General features: G+C 53.1%; 5 protein-coding genes across 5 annotated transcripts; 1 reads left to right on the forward strand and 4 right to left on the reverse strand.

Annotated features, from left to right (window-relative positions):
* Positions 1-260: 260 nt before the first annotated feature.
* J4E92_003673 (uncharacterized protein) lies at positions 261-791 on the reverse strand (the record flags this gene model as incomplete). Its single annotated transcript, XM_051495069.1, has 1 exon — positions 261-791. The coding sequence occupies one exon, from the start codon at positions 789-791 to the stop codon at positions 261-263; it is 531 nt and encodes a 176-aa protein (XP_051355362.1).
* A 793-nt stretch (positions 792-1,584) lies between these two features.
* On the reverse strand, positions 1,585-3,012 carry J4E92_003674 (uncharacterized protein; the record flags this gene model as incomplete). The annotated part of the gene is made up of 1 exon (XM_051495070.1): positions 1,585-3,012. One exon carries the CDS (start codon positions 3,010-3,012, stop codon positions 1,585-1,587), a length of 1,428 nt encoding a protein of 475 aa, XP_051355363.1.
* A 1,064-nt stretch (positions 3,013-4,076) lies between these two features.
* Positions 4,077-4,884, forward strand: RPL24 (60S ribosomal protein L24; the record flags this gene model as incomplete). The annotated part of the gene is made up of 3 exons (XM_051495071.1): positions 4,077-4,127; positions 4,270-4,413; positions 4,600-4,884. The coding sequence occupies 3 exons, from the start codon at positions 4,077-4,079 to the stop codon at positions 4,882-4,884; spliced, it is 480 nt and encodes a 159-aa protein (XP_051355364.1).
* Positions 4,885-6,087: 1,203 nt separating this feature from the next.
* J4E92_003676 (uncharacterized protein) lies at positions 6,088-10,241 on the reverse strand (the record flags this gene model as incomplete). Its single annotated transcript, XM_051495072.1, has 5 exons — positions 6,088-6,305; positions 6,470-6,751; positions 6,806-8,775; positions 8,827-9,573; positions 9,619-10,241. 5 exons carry the CDS (start codon positions 10,239-10,241, stop codon positions 6,088-6,090), a joined length of 3,840 nt encoding a protein of 1,279 aa, XP_051355365.1.
* Positions 10,242-12,544: 2,303 nt separating this feature from the next.
* On the reverse strand, positions 12,545-13,655 carry J4E92_003677 (uncharacterized protein; the record flags this gene model as incomplete). Its single annotated transcript, XM_051495073.1, has 2 exons — positions 12,545-12,640; positions 12,696-13,655. 2 exons carry the CDS (start codon positions 13,653-13,655, stop codon positions 12,545-12,547), a joined length of 1,056 nt encoding a protein of 351 aa, XP_051355366.1.
* Positions 13,656-21,414: the final 7,759 nt, after the last annotated feature.

Genomic DNA, 21,414 nt, shown 5'->3' on the forward strand with positions numbered 1-21,414 from the left:
GATGTGCATTTGGCAGTTTCATGTTTGCGGAGGAAGTGGTGCGCAATGGAGATTTGCAGCGCCTTGGAGGAGGGTTTCCACAATCGTTTGAGCGGGGACCGAAGCGCCAGAAGAGAGAGGATAGTGGGAATGCATGCTGACCGCGGATGTGTCGCTATCACAGTGTGAGTCGAGACGGGTTATGGGATACGACTTCAGGGTCACAGTATCTTTGCTAGGACCTAAACATCGAATGCATTCCTCTACGACTACCCCTAGGTCTATGCCTTCGTAGTCGCCCCCAAAGCCTCCACTCCCGCATTCGCAACACTCAAATCCTGCTCTACACTCCCTCCACTAACACCCACACCTCCAATCAACTTTCCCTCAAGGTAAATCGGTATTCCGCCCCCAAAAGCGATCAACCCACCATTCGTGTTCTGCACATCATAAAGCGGCGCACCAGGCTGCACCGCCGCATACAAATCCGCACTAGCATACAACCCATTGAACAGCACAGCCGTCCTAGCCTTCTTCTGCGAAATATCGATGGAGCCGATGAATGCGTTGTCCATGCGGTGGAAGGCGACGAGTAGGCCGGAGGGATCTACGATGGCGATGTTTTCGGGGATTTGGAGGTTTGTGGCGTTGGAAACGGCGGCGTCGATGACGGTTTGTGCTTGCGAGGCGGAGATGACGTAGCGTTGAGAGGGTGTGGTGCCCATGCCGTTTGTGGTGTTCATTGTTGCGGCGGCGGAGGTGAGGGTGAGGAGGCTGAGTGTGGTGCTCAGGAGGGTGGAGAGGAAGCGCATTTTAGTTGGGGGTAGGGGTGTTAAGACAGGCTTTGTCGATAGTGATGTTTATTTTTTCGATCGTCCCTGATGGAGGTTTTGGAGATGTGGGTAGGTGGGTAGGACGCGTGTAGAAATGGTCGACTAATAGGTAAATTTGAGATTTGTGTTGTAATATCTTCTTGTCTGCCGTTCCGTCCATTCATTACATACTCTGCTTATATAGGTACCCGATTTGGTTATCCCCTCCGACCTAGAACGTGTTTAATGCCTTCTCCACTTCTGCATCTTCGTCTGCAGATACAAGCCGAACCTCGGTCGTAGATTAGGCCTTCCATTCAGGTTCGAGGAAATTTCTTCAGCCGCAGCTCAGCTTTGTACAAAAGTATCGATTGCTGACATTGGCGCATTCTAGCTGCCAGAATGGCGGCGGTCTAGTCCACCGGAGGCAAAAGATTTCAGGGTGTAGTGTGCGGGGGCATGAACTCAAGTCGTGGGTCGTTTCCGCTTGTTAGACCTGTTTGGGCTTGGTGGTTGAAGATGGCGGCCGGCCCGGGCGGTTTAGTGTCGGATGGCAGGGACCGATCCGATGCTCTTCTCCCTCACTGTGGTTGCGCGGCTGCGACGACTTGACTCGCATTGTGCGACGTGGGTCTTTATGTTAATAGTGAATGATAGTGGCGTGAGATGGGCGGGCGAGGTATTTGAATTCTTCCATGACAGTTGTGGAACGTTCCGGGAATAAGAATAAGACCTTCAAAATTTGATGCACCAAAGTAGTGCATCTCTCGCTGCGACGGACATGTCGAAATGATTACTCCTCGTACGAGCAGTGCACGTCGGTGACATGTCGTGCTAGTCGCTCATCTGGTGTCTCTCCCGCTGGCATGTGCTCGATGCGTACGCGACATAGCCTGCATTCTGGTCTCTTTTTGCGCTTCTCTTCCATGAACTCAATCCACGCATGTCGGATCTCATCATCTATTCTCTCTCTCGCCTCTTCATCATCAATCAGTGACAAGAGTACGCCAATTTTCTCTTTCATGTTCTCAAACTCTGCGGCCTCTTTCGGTCCAGTCTTGACCCATTCACTGCATATCTGGTTCTGCACAGGGGCGACTTTGAAGCGCTTGAGATCGCCCGTCATAATGGTCGCGAAATGAGTTGCGAGATCTGAGGCATAGCGCACGAGGTGGAATTGTAGCTGCTCTCCCGTCTCCCAAAAGAGATTGTGGCTGACCCACAGATCCATGTGCTTGATGCGGTACATGAATTGCGCCGCGGTTGCTAAAGAGAAACTACACGATGTTGATGTCTCGGTACAGAATATCATGTGGGACCAGTATGGTGGGAGCAGGAGGGTCTGTCCTGACTTCTGAATGATTGCAATGCCGTGTTGCATTTCCGAGAGAACACCCAGCGGAACGTGTGAGGTGTTGCTGTCATGCATACCTTCGTACGCTTTGCGGAGCAGGTCTAGACTGGCTTGCAGTGGAGGGAAAGTGAACCATACTTTCGAGCCGGTCAACAGCGTCGTAGAAAAGTGGTGTTCGTAGTACTCCAATTTGAACACCTCGCCTGCTGGAGCAACAGTCATCTGGAACTCTGACTGACCCAGTACACCGTCCCCTTCCCATCCTGGTATCCAGCGCTTCTTCTGGTTAAAGATAGGCGACTGCATATGGACAACCGCGCCAGGCTCAGAATATCTAGGATTGCCTATGTTGTCGAGCAAGCGCATGACTGCATTTGCATCGTCTTCTGGCGAGCCACGCGAAGGTGCGAAACGGAAGTGATTCTCACCTCCAATGTCGCTTTTGATCGCTTTCTCGACTGCGGTAGGGCTGGGTAGCGATGTGAAAGTGAACGGCAACTCTCCGTTAAGGTTCGGCGTGTCCCACTGAGATGGACCAAAGACACCATCTCTTTCCTTGCGGAAGTGTCTTAGCTCGTCCTCGTTCAATGGATGGATACGGCCGCCTTGAGCCATCTCGAAGGCGAAGGCAGCTCGGTGATCAGATTGATGTCGTTCAAGCTCGGCCATGACATCTACCAGATCTTGGTCGTGTAGAGTTGAAATGGATACAGCTGTATTTGCTCGTGCAGACCGTGTCGTCGGTGCAGTGACGAGACGATGCGTTGCCGGGTCAAACGTTGTATCGCCATGCTCTCGTAACTGCATACCGGAACCGGCGGACGCAACCGATACTTTGTGTGATGAAGGATCCATGACAAGTAACATCGGGAAGAACTTTCTGTTGCTGATATTGCTGAAGTTTTATATGTACTCGGTGATTGGAACAATATCGGGCTGTAAGTTCATGAGTATTCCAGGCCTTACAAGACAAACGGAGAGCCCACGGTGGAATCAGTACCGAATATTCTTCGCGAGCTGTTTCACTCATTTCTCTGCTAAACTTGCGGTGTAGTGGCTAGGACGTTGATGGCTGCTTCAATGATCTTCTGATGGTCTTACCGCCCACAGTATTGCGGTCTGACGAATCCGGTAGTGACGAACCTTCTCGAGCTGTTTTGACGGTGGCCCTTGCTATACACATTAGCTTTATCAGCTAGATCACATCAGCATGAAAGTATGCGAGTGCCTTCCGGATGTACCAAGATGCCAAGAATGACGTAGAAATCATGGCGTGTGGGTGGGGCGGACAGAGTGAAGGATGGATTAGGCATCAACACAAACGCCGTGAACGATGCCGTCATAGGCTCTTCTACTATCGCGCTGAAGGTGTATCACCAGGTTCTTCGTCGATATCTAGGGTCATAATCTAGGTGATGTTCAGTCCGCGCTGGTCGAAGTGGAAGGACCGCAGTAGCCTGAGCATCTTCATATCCAGTGGTAGAGAGAGACGTGGGCAAGGCATCTGCGGAACTATCGGACGATATCGGACTATTCGGTAACAGGTTCGCCGATGAAGAAAGAGAATGCATTCGCTTGTGGTGAGTGATTGCTGTCCAGGCGGCCGTAAGACTGAATGCGATGAGAGAGGTGGGTTTACAGCTGTCGTACAGATGCGTAAAAGTGATCGACAGATGCCTAGCTTTCACAAGTACCACTGCGCACTTTGCAATGAAGAATTACTGTCGCGTTGAGGTTGCATCGCGGTGTGTGGGTGGGTGAAAGGCGTTTGGTGAGGCGCGCACCACCTGGGCAGCCACCGCGCGCGCGCCAAGAGACTAGCCTGCCCAGGCTTAGCCCGCCCACAGGTCTCTTCCGGAGTTGCAATATTGAATTCGCGACCGACGACAACCCCACGACTAACACACAGGTATCACGCCAACACCGCCAACATGCGTACCTACGACGATTCCTTCAGCGGTCAAAAGATCTACCCGGGCAAGGTGCGTTACATTGCCCCTCCACGTCTCGCCGCTCGCCCCTCAGACGTCGAAATCCGGCCATCGCGACGGCGACAACGCGAACACGTGGCGGACGAGGATGGAACACTACAATGGGTCGGACATTCGCTGATGGCATAAACAGGGCAAGCTCTACATCCGTGGTGACAGCAAGATCTTCCGCTTCCAGAACGGAAAGACCGAGTCCCTTTTCCTCCAGCGCAAGAACCCTCGCAAGATTCACTGGACCACTCTCTACCGAAGGGCGCACAAGAAGGGTATCTCTGAGGTTAGTCGCCGCGAACTCATATACACGCCGCTGGGACATGTTTGAGAGGCAGTGAACTATGACATCAGTCTGTACTGCGGACAGACTTGGGCATGGCAAACATCCTCAGCGGCGATGTTGCTCTCATCGCAACATGCATCTCTACTCCCCCATCGCGAACTGCGCTAACCACCATATCTCCAACAGGAAGTCGCCAAGAAGCGTACCCGCCGCACAGTCAAGCACCAGCGTGCCATCGTCGGTGCCTCGCTCGACGTAATCAAGGAGCGCCGCAGCCAACGTCCCGAGGCCCGTACCGCCGCCCGCACCGCTGCCATCAAGGAGGGCAAGGAGAAGAAGGCCGCCGCCGAGTCAGCGAAGAAGGCTGAGAAGGCCAAGAACGCCGCCGCGTCCGCACGAGGCAACGCCGCCAAGGTCAGCAAGCAGGGTGCCAAGGGTGCCGCACCAAAGGTGCAGGCAAGGACTCGTTAAGCTGGGTTCGATATGGCGTGCATAGTCTGGGTTATGGCTGGTTTTTCGGGATGACTCGGTGTTCCTTTACTCTCTGAATCTCTCTTCCGAACAAACACACTACGGAAAATGGAATGAATGGAATGGCATCATGGCTTCTTCACCTCTTTTTGGATCGGTGTGCCGGACACTGTCCACATTAGCGTCTGGCGCCATAGGGCAAATGCAATACCACGTCCTCACGAACACCGGAAGAGCTTGAACTCACATGTGTATGTATAGCATGACAAAGGACTGTGAGTCGCCACGGCAGCAGCCAGGATGGTATGACATACTATAGGTCCTGCCTGTAAGAAGTAGTCCAGACAACGGCGGCATATGCAGGCATCCTGGCGAATTGTTCAACATGTACAGAACTGAACTAAATGATTGTCCTACTGCGACTGATGCCATGATGCTCTCTATTGTATGCTACCTCTGACATCTCAAGAACTTTACTTGTCTGGGACATCACAAAAGACACCTATCATCCATACGCTTAATGTCGATGTACGTACTGTCACATCATCTGCGAAGCACCCTCACATGCGCAACATCATCGTGATCCACAACATTGCAGGCAGAGAGGTGGCGAAACCTCGTGAGCCAGCAGTATAAATGTCTTCTCCTACCTTGTCATACGACTACCATTGACTTGACAGACGTCTACAACAGGTTTTCGTGTCCCCCGCTGCTATCCTGAGTACGGATCTTCCGCATACGACCGCCTCACAAGGGCTCGAGTGTCAAAGACACAGTGCTTGAGTGTCTCATGGGTGCCGCTCATGGTGGTCATATATCTATCAAGAGTGCCATGTAAACACCTTCACATGCACGGAAGTATGATAGTAAGCGCAGAAGCGACTATTATTATTACGTATTGACGTTGACGTAGGCGCCGGGAGGAGTACACGTGTACAAGTAAACCAACATCATCCCATCAGCCATCCACACGCCAACACAAGAGCATGTGAAAGCGTATCCATCTGTATCGTAATCAGAAGATCCCCCATTATCGACAATCCACCAATATCCCATCTCCTACTACAAACAAGATACCCAGACTCAAAGCACAATACAATCCCTAAACCCTACTCACAAGAGGGAAGAAGTATGCCATCTGGTATCCAAACACCCCGCTCCGTCATTATCATTATCATCTTCATGTTTCTTCATCTTGGTATCCTAGTCCAAGACCTCCATCATCGAAGCTCTCTTCTCTTCGTCTTCAACCAGCATGCAGCGAGCGCGGCAGACGTCTTCGACAATATCGACGACCTTGCGGAAGCTGGAGGCGGCGCCACGGGTTTGCGTGAAGCGGGCGAGGCAGAGGTTGGCGCGGCGTCCGTGTTCGAGTACGACGAAGAGCTCGATAACGAAGGTTACGGGCTTGATCTTGAGGTCTATGAGGGAAAATGTGTTAGCATGGATTTGCATAGGTTGTAGAAGTAAATCGCAGCATTACATCGCCATACAAGCTCGGCTTCGAGCATCTCCACTTCGAACCGCCAGTGTTGCAGACGCTATCCGCTGAACAGAAGACACGCTCGGAGTGGTGGGCACTTACGGTTGCTCTTGTCAATGCGCGCGTTGATCGAATTTGATGCGCGATCCAGTGAAACGTCCTGAACGCCGAACCGCTGCCAGTCGCGCAACAGTCGAACAAGGTCCTGACGAACTTTGCCACGACCGATCTGGAAGCACAGCGTCTTGCTGGCAGGCTTGATATGGAGAAATCGTGACAGCCAGTTCATCTGCATTTCCGGTGGACCAGTACGAGCTGTATCGTTATTGTTGTCAGAACTGATGTCGAAGTTGGACAGAATCGAAGATGAGCTGAAGTTGAGCCCTGGAAGCATGTTAGTGTTTGGTCAGAAACAGGAGTAAGAAAGAATGAACTCACCTCCAAGTTCCATTGGCTTCTTGCCCTTGTCGTCCTTCTTCTTGCCAAAGAAGGCGAAGAAACCCTTGCGAGTCGAACCATCGCTCTTCGTGGCAGCTGAACTGCTGTTGCGCATTGGGAATTCGCTTCCGCTGCTACCATCCAGGCCCTTATGATCAAGCTTCTCGCTCTCAATGTTCGTAAATGGTGCACGATCAGCCTTGATGCGGTCATCGAGACCCTGCCATGCTTCTGGGATCTGGAGGAGAGTGTTTGACTGCTTTTTCTTGACTTGGTTCTCCTTGTTCTCCTGGTCACGCTCCTGCTCGCCAGTGTTGCGACGGAACCACAGCGACTTCTTCTTCTTGAGCAGCGTGTTCTGCTTCTGGAGAACGGGAGCGGCCTCGTTCGTACGTGGAGCTTGCAGATCGTGCTGTCCATTCTCATATGATCGAATCAAAGGTACAACAGGCACCTCGTTAGTCGCATTCGTCTTCAAGCTTGCACCACTGCGCTTGCGGATGTTCAGAGGCGCGACACGGGTGGGTGATCCGTCGACGATACGAATAGTCTGTTGCTGCTCGGTTACCACACGACGACCAAGTGGCCTGACGGGGTCAGTGACAACTCGACGTTGGGGAATATGGGTATCAAACCCATTCCCTCCGTCGAACTTCACTTCCTCCGGGATGGCTCGCAGCGGTTCACGCTCGGAAGACTTCACAGGAGCAGAAACTGTACGCTTGCCTCCAACCCCAGGCACCATCAAACGATCGAGATGCTCAAGAACCTCGTTGAAATGTTCAGTGGTATCGTCGTCCTCGTTCCGTCGTCGGGCAATGTCTGCACGCGTCTCCGCCAACTTTCGCTGCAGGAAAGTAGTGGGTGTCTCGGCGGGAGTTGGTGGTAATGGCCGATCTCCAAAGAGTAGCTTAGCACCTGGGGTAGCGGCCAGAGTGCTGCCACCTGAGTCGCGGGTATTGGAGAATGAAGTTGGAGGGCTATCATATTGCGAGGCATCGTGGTAAGCATCTGAACGAACGCTCGAACCGACTGAAGAGCGGTTGAAGGCCTCTTCCATGACTTTACCCAGCTCCATGCTAACCTTCCGAGCCTCGCCTTGGATGTACTTGGTAGGACTCTCTGGCTTGCGGAGCTTCAAGCGCGGCGTCTCTGAGCTCATGCGAGCTCTTGCCCTAGGAGTCGACCGAGTCGTGCTTGTCTTGATAGACGGACCATACGAACCAATAGACGTATGAGGCCTATGAGACATGTAGTCGGCACAAGATCCAACCTCGGTCTGCCAACTGCTAGTTGTCGCTGCTGAAGTCCGACGATCGCGCAGATGCGAAAAGCTTACACCTCGCTTACCCATACCAGCGGATCGAGCAGCAACAGGTGGGCTACTAGGCCAGTGTGAACTCGCGATGGACGAACGAGACATGGAGCGTCGCTGTATCGAAGGAGCGCGATGAGATGGAGTACTCTGGTTGGAAGGCGTGCTTCGTGAAGAGCCGCGGGACAGTGCGGAACTACGCTTAGAGTTGTTTCGCAGAGCTTGAACGCGTAACGAGTTTCCTGTATGATGTCCCAAAGCTGTGGTAGGACGAAGCTTTTCGCTGCGACCGCTCTGTCCTCGATGAACTGTGACATTCTGGTTGAGTGGAGCATCTTCGGGAATGGGGACGATAGGCTGCCGCGAGGCTCGGTATGGGTCGTAGCTAGCTTCAGAGACAGGCGACTCGTAGAGGCTGTGCTTCGAGTATAGATGCTCATTGTGCATAATCGAATACGTGGACTGCGAGCGCTTGTGAGCATTGCTGTTGGTCGGAAGCTCCTCCATGTCCCTCCGTGTGGGCGAGTGCCGCGTGTTATGGTGATGGTCGCTGTTGGAGTGGGCTACGACATGGTGTGCGTCCGGTTGGTAATTCTCCAGTTGATCGGTATGGTACTTCAGAAGTGCAGAGTAGAAGTACTTCTCTTGGTTTGGCCTGTGTCAGGTATTAGTAGATGCACATGAACCCAGTAAGGAGGCTGCTTACTCTTTACTCAACAACTTCTGGATCAGGGTCTCCTCCTTCTCACTATGCCAGAGTGTACGCAGGTACCGCAATATCTCGCGGTCAACGGAAGTGCGTTCGAGAGTCGTCCACTCGGCGATGGCAGGAAGGGGCCCAGTCCAGTAGTCGACGTTGGCATGCTCTCCCACGAAATTCAGCTCTTGCTGATACTTGCGCAAGAATGGGTGGTCCCAGATCTCATCGATAGAGATACGACGATTCGGATCAGCGACGAGTATCTTTCCGATGAGGTCTTGGGCCTCCCTAGAGATGCTGTCGGGCATGACATATCTCGCCGCGGCAATATCGCGAAACAGGTGCTTTAGATCGCGCTCATCGCCAGAATAGTTGAAGGGAGGGGTGCCGGTAAGAAGGACGAACAGTATGACGCCACAGCTCCATACATCTGCCTTTCCTCCGTCGTATGATGTAGTCTTGATAACCTCTGGTGCTGCATAATGAGGACTACCGCAGGGTGTGGTGAGCTTCTTGCCGATAGGCTGCAACGCAGCCATGCCAAAGTCGACAAGCTTGACGTTCATGGTATCTCTGTCCAGCAGAATGTTCTCGGGCTTGAGGTCGCGATGATGGATATTGATACGATGGCAGTAGATTAGGGCTGCGATGATCTGCCGGAAGATATGTACGGCATGGATCTCGATCAAGCCATGCTGCTCGTGGATGTAGCTGAACAACTCGCCGCCTTCGACGAACTCCATGATGAGGTAGCTGAATCATGTTAGACAAGTAGTTTGTTATCGCTGGTGTACTTACAGCTCATCGCGGTTCTCCCAGATATCATACAGGCGCACAATGTTGGGATGATCCAGCAGCTTCATGATGCAGATCTCGCGCTCCAGGCCAAATGGGATGACCTTGCCGTCGGGGTATAGTGACGACTCTTGCTCCGCGATGAGGTTGGCCAAGCTCAAAGCGCGCACTTTCTCGGCCGTAGCCTTGGAGATGATCTTCGCAGCACCATATTGCCCTGTGACGCTGTGCCTGACAAGCCGCACACGCGAGCAGCCACCTCGTCCAATAGTTCTGCCCAGCTGCCAAGGGCCAATGTGTGTTTTGCGTCGACGGTTCGAGCTGGAAGCATTGGTGCTCGCATTAGAAATCTCCGAATCGCGCTTCGACTTGTGGGGACGGTCTTCATGGGCTTGAACGGCGGACAGACGTTTATTCTCCGGTGAGACTTGTTCGTGGCTGACTGCAAGGGTGCCATTCGGGACTATAGACTCGTTGTGGGGAAGTGGATGAGGCGAGGAAGACGCGTAGCTGTTGCGTCGCTTTTCATTGCCGCGCTGGATGCGTGGGCCCTCATTTGCGCGGTTCGTGCCGTCACCGAGCGCACGTCGCCGCGTTGGTGGGCGGCCATGGAAGCTGGAATCCATGTTGTGGGTAAGGACTTGCAGTGGTCAAGGTGGAAGCCCTCGAGTAGTGCAGCTGCTATGATTGCGATACAAGGGTGGAGGAGCCAAGAGATACAAGACGATAAGGTGGGTGTCCAAGAGCGTAAAAAGCTTGCGGTGTGTTGTTGGGGTAGTCGGCGTTGCTGTAGTGGGCGTATCAGGCGAAGGCCATGACGGAGATGTAGTGTTGTGTTGTTTTTTGTTTATCGCTGTTGACACTGAAGGCGCTCGCCCGATCGTTTGACCGCCAGCGAGTCCGTGGACGGGGCCGGTAAGGGAAAGGCGGCTGGATGTGCAATGCCAAGTGAGTCTGCTCTCGCTCCAAGAAGCTAAAAAGTAGATGGATGCATACAATGGGACCGGCTATGCAAGTGTTGATGTCGGTGAAGAAATGAAGTTCAAGGGAAGTGCACAGACGGGGACCCTGTGGAAGCGCCATCGGATGCAAACGCGGCGGCGGCAGGAGCAACATCAACACCAGCCACAGCAGTGGCGATGAGTTGCAGAAGCAGGAAGGTGTCTCTCTACCATAGTGAGACGCCGACGAGAGTTTTGGGGTGCAGCGAGCTATTGCGCTGAGTATCAAAACGGACGAACATTGTCGTGATCCCAAACATGATGAGAGTGCTGGAGTGACCGGCTCACCTCAACTAAGAAAAAGATGAACAGGTCTGCAGCCTACATCAACATAAAAACACGCAAAGTAGGTGACCTAACGTTGATGTAGGCTCTTGACCTAGTCGGTTCTTTCTTGTATAAAGTGGGCTGGATAAAAGAGACTGAGATGAAGACTTAAGAGAAATATGCTCCGACCAATATATCGATGTTCTTGAAATGGCTTTTCCGCTTACCTTGTGCAGAAGTTGCCAGCGGGTCTTGCTCGTGAGCGTGAAAGGTGGCCTATAACATACCTCGTACGTGGACATGCCAGGAGACATCACATTAGGAAACCGTGACAAGAGAAAGGCTATAGCAAGGATTGAAGCATACAGACGATGGGGGTTCGTACTGAAGGTGAGCACCGCGTGCCTGATAAGAGCGTGAAGTAGCTACGGTACCGCATTACCTAGAGAGCGTCATTTTACCGGTTGAACGATTCAGTAGCGCAGCAGATCCGACATGACAGAAGACGAGATGAAAGCGCATCGTGGCGAGGTGAAAGCGCGTCCCACTTCACGATGAAGTGAGGTGAAGTAGAATGGAGGTTTGCAGTCCACGCGCCGAGCGCGTCTTCCAGCACGTCCACGTCCGTGCCAAGCCGCCAAACCCGAACCCACTCCCAGCCCCCGGAGCCTGCCGAACCATTCGTACCGGCAATGTGGTTCGCATCTCTTTTTCGCTGCACTTAACCGTCTTGCGTTCCTTGCACGAATCCAAACCTTAATGCCGCGACCGCTCCTTCAGGAACATAATGCAGATGATATATGCCAGTGATGCCACACTTAACTACATGTACCTACGGGAACAAAGTGAAGCACATCACACCCGATTCACACCGCAAGTTCGCTGGATGTTGCGCAGGGGTGTTGACTAGAGTCGATGGACTGAATGGATGTGGGTGAAAGCGAATTCACGGCGTAGTAATGCATGTAGGTGAGGATTTCAAGTAAGTCATGATGTGGTATTTTTGCTGGTAGCAATGCAGTGCGCGCAGTTTTGACTCCGCACCGCAAATGCAGTCTTCCGTAAAAGCGAAGCGAAAAAGAAAACCCCCGGTGTACAGTGGGTGTTCCACTTCGTCCCTGAAACATTACACCCGTAAGCAAGGTCGGCGTAGAGCCCCCTTCCCACCCTGGAAAGCACATGCAGGCGTCCGCACCGACCGAACCATAAGCTTCCGACCACCAGTTTCCTGCAACGTTGTCCCATCTCTAACCCGAACGACAACAGAAGCAATGCGGTGCCAACTACATACAACCATCGACAACCGAAACGCGCGTGACCAATGCAAATATACCTTCATACATACACAGCGCGATAAAAACAACAAGTAAAAGGTATTCGCGATCCGCCCGAACAAAAAATATGTCCCGTAACTCCCCTTTCCGTTCGTTCGTTTCCCAGGGTAGTCCAGTTCAGAAAATAATAAATAAGCGGACGTGATAAAACATGCATAAGTCGTAACCAGAACGGTGCGTTTAGCGCAGGCGACGTGCGCGAGAGGGATATAGGACAGCGTATAGGAGGAGGTGAATAAGTAATACAAGAGAAGTAGAAGTGAAAGTAGGAGAGGCCGAGGACTCTCCATCGAGTAAGTAGAGCGATGGACGGCGGAGGTTCGGCGATCAGTGCTTCGAGTCCTCGATTTTGGGCGACGGGGTTTCGCGTTTGGTGTTGTCGTCGGCGGTGGCTTTTCCACATCCCTTGACGAGTATGTGTCGCTGTCGATGTGTTAGTATTTATTCGTTCAGTATTCATTATGGTGACAAAACATACCTTGAGCGCATCCTTCCGCGAGAAGCTCTTGTCGCAGTGATTGCAAGGGAAAGGCTTGACAGCAAGATGGATCCTCTTATGCCTCTTCAGGTCATGATTCCTGTTGAAGCTCTGGGGGCACTGATCGCACTTGAACGGTCGGTCGTTGGCAGCGGGCTGTTGGTGTTGCGGGTGGCCCATGAAATGAGGCATAGCTGCTGCGTGACCGCTGTTGAATCCTGGCATCATCGCAGGGTGGCCTCCGACAAGTGCCAGTCCACCATTGGGGTTCTGAACGTTGGAGAAGACGGGTGCTTGGCTACCGGGGTATTGCAGTGGTGGCCTTTGTTGATATTGGTAGGGTGATTGTGCAGGGTTGTTGGAGGGTATCGAGGGGATGGAGCCTTGGGATACGGCGGGTGACATCCGATGCATGGATCCACCAGCGCTGATGGGGCTCTGTTGCTGGCTTAATGTGGGAGATGGGCCAGTAGAGTAGGGGAAGTTGGAATGCTGGGGAGTGCTGGCTGTGTGGTAGCTATATGTTGGAGTCGGTGGCTGTGGTGGCCTGAAGGAGTCCTGGCTAAGGGCAGGCGATTGCTGTGGTGCCGAAGAAGAGACTGGTGTTTGTGCGCTCATCATCTGTTGGTGGTGGTGTTGCTGATGTTGATGCTGAGGTTGTTGATGTTGATGTTGTTGGTGATGTTGTTGTGTGGATATCGAGGGCATGCTCGCTCCGTTGGACGAAGGCGTAAAAGGTGGAAGTTGCTGGTTCATCTCATATGGTGGCGGATTCAGCCCTTTGCCCAGTGAGTCTTGTCGTCCAAGCTGACCTTCGCTGCGCGGTGGAGCAAACATACCTCCACGGGCTTGGCCGTATTGGTTCTGCTGTTGATGATGTGCAGCCGGGTACCCGTAGTGCGCAGCCGATCCCTGCGCTGGTGGGGAGTAGATGTACTGCTGCCCGTTGGAGTATGCCATTGCTGTGGAGTACTGTGCGCTGCTTGTAGAGACTCCTGATGAGCCTATCACATCACTGTGGTGTGTATTTGGCGGAGTCAGAAGATTGCCAACGCTGGCTATGGTAGTCGGAGCCTGTGATGACTGAGATGTGGTGACGGTGTTGGTGAAGGGATATTTGTGCATGGGTGGTGGTGGTAGCTCAAAGCTGCCCAGTTGCTGGGCGTGTGGCCTCCGCGTTGCAAAGCTGGGAGGTACACCCATTGGGTCAGACCCAGGATGCATGGAAGACGGATGAGCCACGGCAGCAGCCACGTTGGCGGTTGTGTTCCGGGTAGGTCCTGATGACCTCCCTGCTTCAGATGAAGGAGGACTTGGTAGGGATTGCAGCTGTGACGCTGCAAATGGTGGGGTGTAGTGAGCACCGGACCAATACAACCCACGTGAAGGCTGAGAATCCACGGAGGGCAACGAGCGATCCGTAGCTCAAAGGCGTAATGTGAGAGGTAGGGGCTCTAGTGGAGAGGGACAAGGTACAGATGATATGCAGGTAGTGGAGGGAAAGGGATCTTGTAAAAGGTCCTCCCAGTACACAAATACCCGCTCGGTCTGTGGATTCGCGATGGTGCTCCGGGTCTAGTCTCTCGTCGCGTCAGACGGCTAATCGCTGCTCCGTCCTCTGAGATGCTGCAATCGAACGAACGGCTCTGGCAATGGTACCTGCGCTGGTTCAGGCGGGCAGTGATACCGAAAAACGCACGTCTGGCCGCAAGTGCTCTAGAAAGTCTCAGTGACTGCGCGGTGTTAGTGGTGCTCGTCGTCGCAGACCGTAAGAGGAGGGCGTACAAGAGATCAAAAGCAGATACTCGTGGAACTGTGGTGTTGTTCAACACGGACTGTTCGGTAGGGCCCGGATTCCTGGTTGCGCAGACGTGGTGCTACTGAGGCTGTTACACGGGATGTGTATACGATTGTTTGGGGCTAAGGACACTGAGTCGTCTGCTATGACGGTGCTGGTGTTGTGGTCCGAGGAGGATGGTAATGCTCCAGATTGGCTGTGGTGGTTCTGCCGTTACTCGACCCAGGGTGCTGGGTAGCGGTATTGCAAGATGTGGTGCTGTGCGTTGACGATACGGCCCACTGATCCTTTGGCGGGGAGGTTGAGCCTTGTGAGGTGCTGGTGGTGGAGTTTGAGGCGTGTGGAGCGGCGATCACTCCTTGTTAAGCTCGGGACCTGGCGCCCTAAGAGGAGCGATGGCGGAGAATGGCTGGAACCTTGGTGGACTAAAGGCTTTGTTACCGCGAGTGAGTGGAGAGCGGTAGCCCTCACGTATATGTATGGCGGGCTAAGGATGTCAGGGTAGGAGGGCTCGCGTGGCTGACTGGCGCGCTGGGGCTTCAGGAATATCAAGGGCTCAACCAGGCGATAGGGTCCGTCCAAGCGTTTTGAGGATCTGGATCGGGATGGGAGATGAGAATTAGCTCGAGAGCACGCCTCAGGTGAGCGGGCGGGAGCGCTATCCACAGACGCACTTTGTCACAATAAGGCAACGCAAACGAGGCACGGCAGAAGTAATGCGACGAATGAATGACAAAACCACACCGTTCAGGTCCAGTTTAGAGAACTAGTCGAGCATGGGGCCGCACACAACAATGCATTGCCAGGGGGTGAAAGCACCCACCGTAGCCAGACCCTGTCCGCAGGCCATCTGTCGGAGTCTGCTGGCGTGCGGGACGGCTTGGACCAGCAAAGTGGAGGAGCAGTCGCTTGCGCCGGCCCGTGAGCTCTGAGGACGTCTGATTATCTCATATCACACTTGCTGATGGGCAACGAGGAGCATCCCCGTGCCGGCACTTGTTTCGACCCTCGTCGACTATGACGAGTAGTGGCGCAAAAGGAAGAAATTGGGTAGGCATGCGGCTGCTCCCCTGACCCAGACTCGCGGCACGACAAGAGACGGGCAAAGGACGAAATGCTTTTGTCTTTCCCAAGTACCAAGGGTCAGGAGCATACTGGCACTCTAACATGCGTCGGGACTGGCGCCAACAGGACCTGGGAGAGCCTGTGGGCGCACGGACATGGTCTGGCCCAAACAGTGCCGGGGCAGAGACAAAGCACATTCAAAGACGACCCTTACCTGGTTTGCCCAAGCTCGCCGTTGCTGGAGGCCAATCGCCGTTGCTAGCAGCGCTGATCGCAGAGGTAGTCCGGTCGGTGGGTAGCAGAAGCGCTATCCAGCAGGTAGGACATGAGCGCTTCCGTCGCAGACCTCATCACGCTGCATTCAGCGTCAATCATGGTCTCGCGAGAAACAGACAAGAGGCCAGCTGGGAAGTGCTTATCCCTGCAGGGATTCCAGTTCGGCGACCTAGGTTGCGACCGTGCTCCAACCGCTCCGCGAGTTAGCTGACGACATGGCGCTCTGAACGAGCGGGCTAGCGCTAGCCGAGATGGAGCATGACTGCGAGCAGCACATGATGAAGCGATGGGCTACCGTGCGCTTAAGCGGGCGTGTTTCGACGGCGGGATGAAAGAAAAGTGGGAGGTGTGCTCGAGTGTCGGATCGACCTGGCACCCGTTCCCTGTCGGCGGTCATGGCGCGGTCGACCAGTTGCGGAGCAATATCAAGACAGTCAAGGCGTCATTCCGGGAGGCTGCTGTTGGCCCCGAAATGTGTAATCATGGGCCACTGAAGGGTGAATTGTCGGGCTAAAATTAGACGTGCTGGTATATTGCCTGCGGCACGTGTGCATCTGAACAGGCATGGTGCAATAAGCAGAGCATTCGACACACACATAATCTTAATTATTATTACGTTGCTGTATTAATAGATTATATCTTATTTTAATCTTAATATTTTCTTATTTAATATTTATTAAGAAGCTCTAGTTATAATAACTTAGTATAGTTATAATTCTAATATTAAGGTCTATATATACTATAGTATATATACTAAATCTAAAAATTTTAGTATTTTATAAGTAGAACGCTACCTAGTAATAGATATAATAAAATTAAAGCTTCTACTTAGCTAGAGACCTTTATTAATATATAAAAAATAAATATATTTATCTAAGACCTGCGCTTATCTCTATAAAATAAGAATATAGCTTTTTTTTTAAATATATTTAACGCCTACTTAAGCTAATACTAATAAAGTAGTTAATATAGCGCGTACTATAGTAATAGATAAAGTAAACGTAGCTCTATATAACTTTTAAAAAGTTAAACTATTTACGCTAAATAAAAAATAGCTAAAAAAGTAGCTTAAAGATAATTATAAGTGCCTTTAGCTCTTTAACCTTATAAATAGAATTCTAATAAAAGTATAAACTATATTAATACTATTTTATAAATGTAAAAAGAATATAAAACTCTTACTAAGCTTATTTATAAGTTTAATAGTAGTAAAAAGCTTAATAAAAATAAGTAGCATTTTATAAACTAGTTAGAAGTATAAAATAGCTAAGTATTTTAGGCTATACTTAAATTTAGAGATAAAGTATTATATTCTTAGATTAGCTCTACTACGTATAACTAGGGCGGATATTATAGGGGATAACAACGTTAGTTCTATTATATTCTTTATCATTATTAGAGCATTCGATACCCTGCTCAACTTAATCTCTCTGACGCCAGACCCAGCGCACCGTCGTCGTACATTCTGCCTAGATGGGTGGATCTCCACGTGGAAGTGCATATTCGGTCCATTTTGCGCGCGTCTGGTGCCGTCTTTTGGGTCTTGGAATCTCCGTCGCTGCAGCGTGTGTCGCAGGCAGCGGCGTCGCGCGTCCAGCCTCTGCGGAAGCACAAGGCGCCGGCGGCTTCGCGTGACAGCTGCTGCACGATGTCGACGCATCGTGGAGGTGCTCGCGAGGCGTCGACGATGCATCTGGCGGATGCTGTGTCGTCGAAGCCTTTCCCAGCGGCCTGGTTTCGCCAGTTGGCGGAGTGGCGGAATGACATGGCTACAAGGAACTGGGGACGACTCCGCGGTCGATCGGGCTCTCGGTTGTCTGCACGCCAGGCCGTGTGGTAGTTGGGCTGATGCCACAGACCATTGTTTTGGGGCAGCCGCTGCGAAGCCATGCCCGTTGCGCTGCGGTGCAGGGCCAAGGCCCAGCAGAGATCTCGTAGCCGCAGCCGATGGCCGGCTCCTTCAGCGCCCTCAGCGCCCGCAGCGAACTGGAGAGGCTGGTTCGGTGGCTTGCTGCTTCTCCCCGTCTCGGGTCGCGGTAGGCGTCACAACGTGGACAGCCCTGGCCATGTGTCTGCTTCCGATGGAGCCAGGATGCCGACGGCTGACAGCTGCTGCGCGACAGAAGGTGCAGAAGGAAGCAGAAGGAAACCCGTCACATTGCATCAAGCGCTCCCTTTCATCTCAGCGTGTTTTGTCCCAAGTGACGGGGTGGGCATTTTCGTGTCATCCATGGCGCGCCTGCCCAATCACCCCAGGCCGTAAGCGAGGCCTCCGCGAAGGGCAGTCGCGATCTGAAGCTGACCGGTGGTGCCTTCCTATTGCGCTTGCACCTCACTCGAGTAGAAACATGCGGCATTCACTCCTCACCTACGGCACGCGCCCTAACCCCGTTGCAGAAAGCCATGCGTCGACAGCATCTAAGCAGCCGCCGGGATCGCCGTCTGGCATGGCTATCCCAGCGCGCCCCAGCTGCAAATTATCCCCTCTACCGGTTCTGCACGCTTCGCTGATCTAAACGACACGCTATACGTGCGTACGGTACCCTTCAACCCCACCCCATCGTCATCATCTCAGCCTTGCCAGCTCAATCTCCGCCCAGGTGCCAGCTAGATGACGCCGGCTGCTGTGATCCCACGGTACTTGGTACGTCGCCGCGTGACCAGCGACGCCAGACTTGCCCTGCACCGCACCGGCCGTGTCTACCAAACACCAGTCCAGACCATCAACGTCCGCGGCGGTCACCTCCGCCAGTGTGGCCGCGCTAAGATCTCGCCCGTTCGACTTTACAGATCTCAGCACAAGCGTCTCAGGCGTTCGGAGTGCCCGTGGCCCACATTCTTGGCTTCGTCACTCGCGGGCTGCAAAGTCTAATCAGCGCACCGACTCGACTAGCGCCGACATCGTGCCCCTTCCCCGTCACGGCCCAGCCCTGGGACGGAAGTCCTGGTCCTCTAACCGACGACGCCCACCCGCACGCCTGGGACCGTCTCTCCCCACCACCCAATCCGATCAAATTACCTTTCGCTCTCGCAATCTGTTCCATCAAACCGTCGGCTACCGACCACGGCCGCCGCGTTTGGAGCCGCATTTAGTCATTGCCCACGCTGTGCGGCACAGTTGCGGCATCAATTCTCCTCGTCACTAGGAGTAAACTCTGTCTCTCTTGCACATTCCTGTGTCTTGAACCAAGACTACTACATGCGCCGTCGTCTTGTCGCATCCTCATTGATTTCTCATCGTACATCCCGTACAAGGTTTACCACTCGGGGATGTGCATATCCGCCCACGTCGGCAATATTTGACCGGCCGCACCAAGTTCATCGTGATCTGAAATGACATCTTATGCACCCCACGTTATCAGAGTTTACAGGTTTGTGTTTGGGCTCGGCACCTTCTCCTGCGTGCTGCAGCCGTCAGCGCAGCCTTCCCAAACTCTACTACGCACATCCCAGCACCGCTAGGCCTCCTTGACTCGCCAAACCCTGCCCTACACGGTGTGCTCAACGCAACTCTGCGTCAAAGCACGTTTGGGCTGCCCCCCATCACAGCGCTCCTGTCTAATTACCAGTTCGTGCCATCGCAGCATGTTTTGTCTTCATCATGTTCCCCGCCTACGCTAATCGCAGCTGGCCATCCTTCAACGTCTGGAGCCTCAGCCGCCCAGCTGGCCTCGCTCAACCCGACCTCGCTCCATCGCTGTCAATATTCTCCGTTAGCGCTCTATCCCCATCTCCCCGAGCATAACACCGCAGAAGACTGTTTTATTAAGAAATGCGTCTGTGCTGCGGGTATTGAGGCCGTCTTTGGCCTGCACGACTGTACCTGCGTCTGTGATATACAGTAAAGCACAAGTCTGTGTGGCGCCGCCATCATCTACACTCCACATCGATGATCCCGTTGATCGTCCCCAGGAGCGTTGTGCTTTGCCTGGATGAGCGCGCCAGAGGTCGTGTCCGCTAGGCCCGACGCCCAGCGCCCGCAAAGCCATCCCGTCTAGAGGTGCGCCACGCATCCATGATGCACGCAGGGAACACCGTTGTCGAGGTTTTCCTTTGTTCGGGGCATGGCCTACTTTTGTCCTAAGCTGCTGCCGTTGGAGGCTTTCGTCCCCAGGCCCCGAGGGTCCAGCCAGAGCAGACCCTCCATGACTCGTCCCTGCCCGCGCGCTTCTTTCATCAAATCGAACGAGCATACGATAAGCTGTTCACGGAAGAACCCACTGATGCCATGTTCCAGGCGCTGACTCGATTTTGACTGTCAACCAACACTGACGTGCGCACATAGAACGCGATTCGCTCTCTCGTACACCCGCCCTCGTTGCGAGCGCACCAGCCACTAAGAAGGATCTATTCCATTATTCTCGCTTGTCCGCGCGTAAACATTGGTGGATAACTTCTGAATTGGAGAAGCGCCAATGATGTGGGCCGATGTTCGCAAGCACGGAAACCTGCTTCCTATGCTCACGCATTTTTTCTTTGCGTGTCGCAAGCCAATAGTAGGTGATCCACCTCCAGCATGTTTCACTCTCTATCTTTCATCGAGGGGCATAGGTACAATCGTTTTACGTGTCCAATACCCATTACCGCGCGTACTACTCAATGGGGGGCCCATCTCGCTTAGCGATACGAGAAAACATCAGACCATAGTGGCCTTGTGCTACAGCACCTGTCTGCATGCAAAGTGTTCTCGTCAGGCCCAATCACACCTTTCTTTACTTTTTCTCGACTGCTTTTACCGTCCTGCAATCTTCTGGCCCCCCCTCAACAACAAAACGTCCTGGTTCTCGGACTCGTAATTCGTCCGATGCGGACTGAACACCATACACCAACTGCAAGGCATCTGTCTGATCATCGTCAAAAAGCACCAGAAGATCCACCGGCTATCTCGTGATCCTCGAATGAGATTACCGAGATCTGTCTCTGGAATGTCAAGGTCACACAACGATGCAGATATAACAAGATGACCTTCTATCACACGACGTCAAGCTCCCAACTACCAGTCTTGTCGCTGATGCTTACTGCAGCTTACGCTACGTGCATCCACTTGACAGCGTAAGCACTCCCGTCTGACAACCATCTCTGGTACGGCAGTAAGGGAGATGCGGCTATCTTTGGCCCGCCTTAGCCTCGTGTGCTTGATGGTAGTGTGGCTTGCCTGACTGCGAAATGCATTCGTCGTCAAGCATCGAACGTAGAGATCGCCAAGGGACGGCTCGCGCGCGATTGGGGAGTGTGTACTGCGGGGCGAAACTGGTCGTGAGAGAGGGCGCTTCCAACTGAAGGCTCCGCTCGAACTACTGCGCTTAACTGTTGGGTCTGTCACCTGTCAAGCGTATCGACGGGTTGTGGTTTTGTTCTGCATTCGACAAACTACAATCACGGGCGGCAAGAAGCTTGAGATGCTAGTGTTTGCTGTGATGGCGGGCCCCTGACAGCTGATGAGGCCTCCGTATTGACCGGACACGGCGCCTCACCCTTTGGCAGGGGCGTACACACCGATGGGCCTTCAGAGGCGGCTCATACTGAGACTATGTCTCTCCTTACAGACCGGATGCGTGAGTTTCCTTCTGACCGATCACG

Source organism: Alternaria infectoria (assembly GCF_024043175.1).
Source record: "Alternaria infectoria strain BMP 0036 chromosome Unknown scaffold_4, whole genome shotgun sequence".
NCBI classification, from domain to species: Eukaryota; Fungi; Ascomycota; class Dothideomycetes; order Pleosporales; family Pleosporaceae; genus Alternaria; species Alternaria infectoria.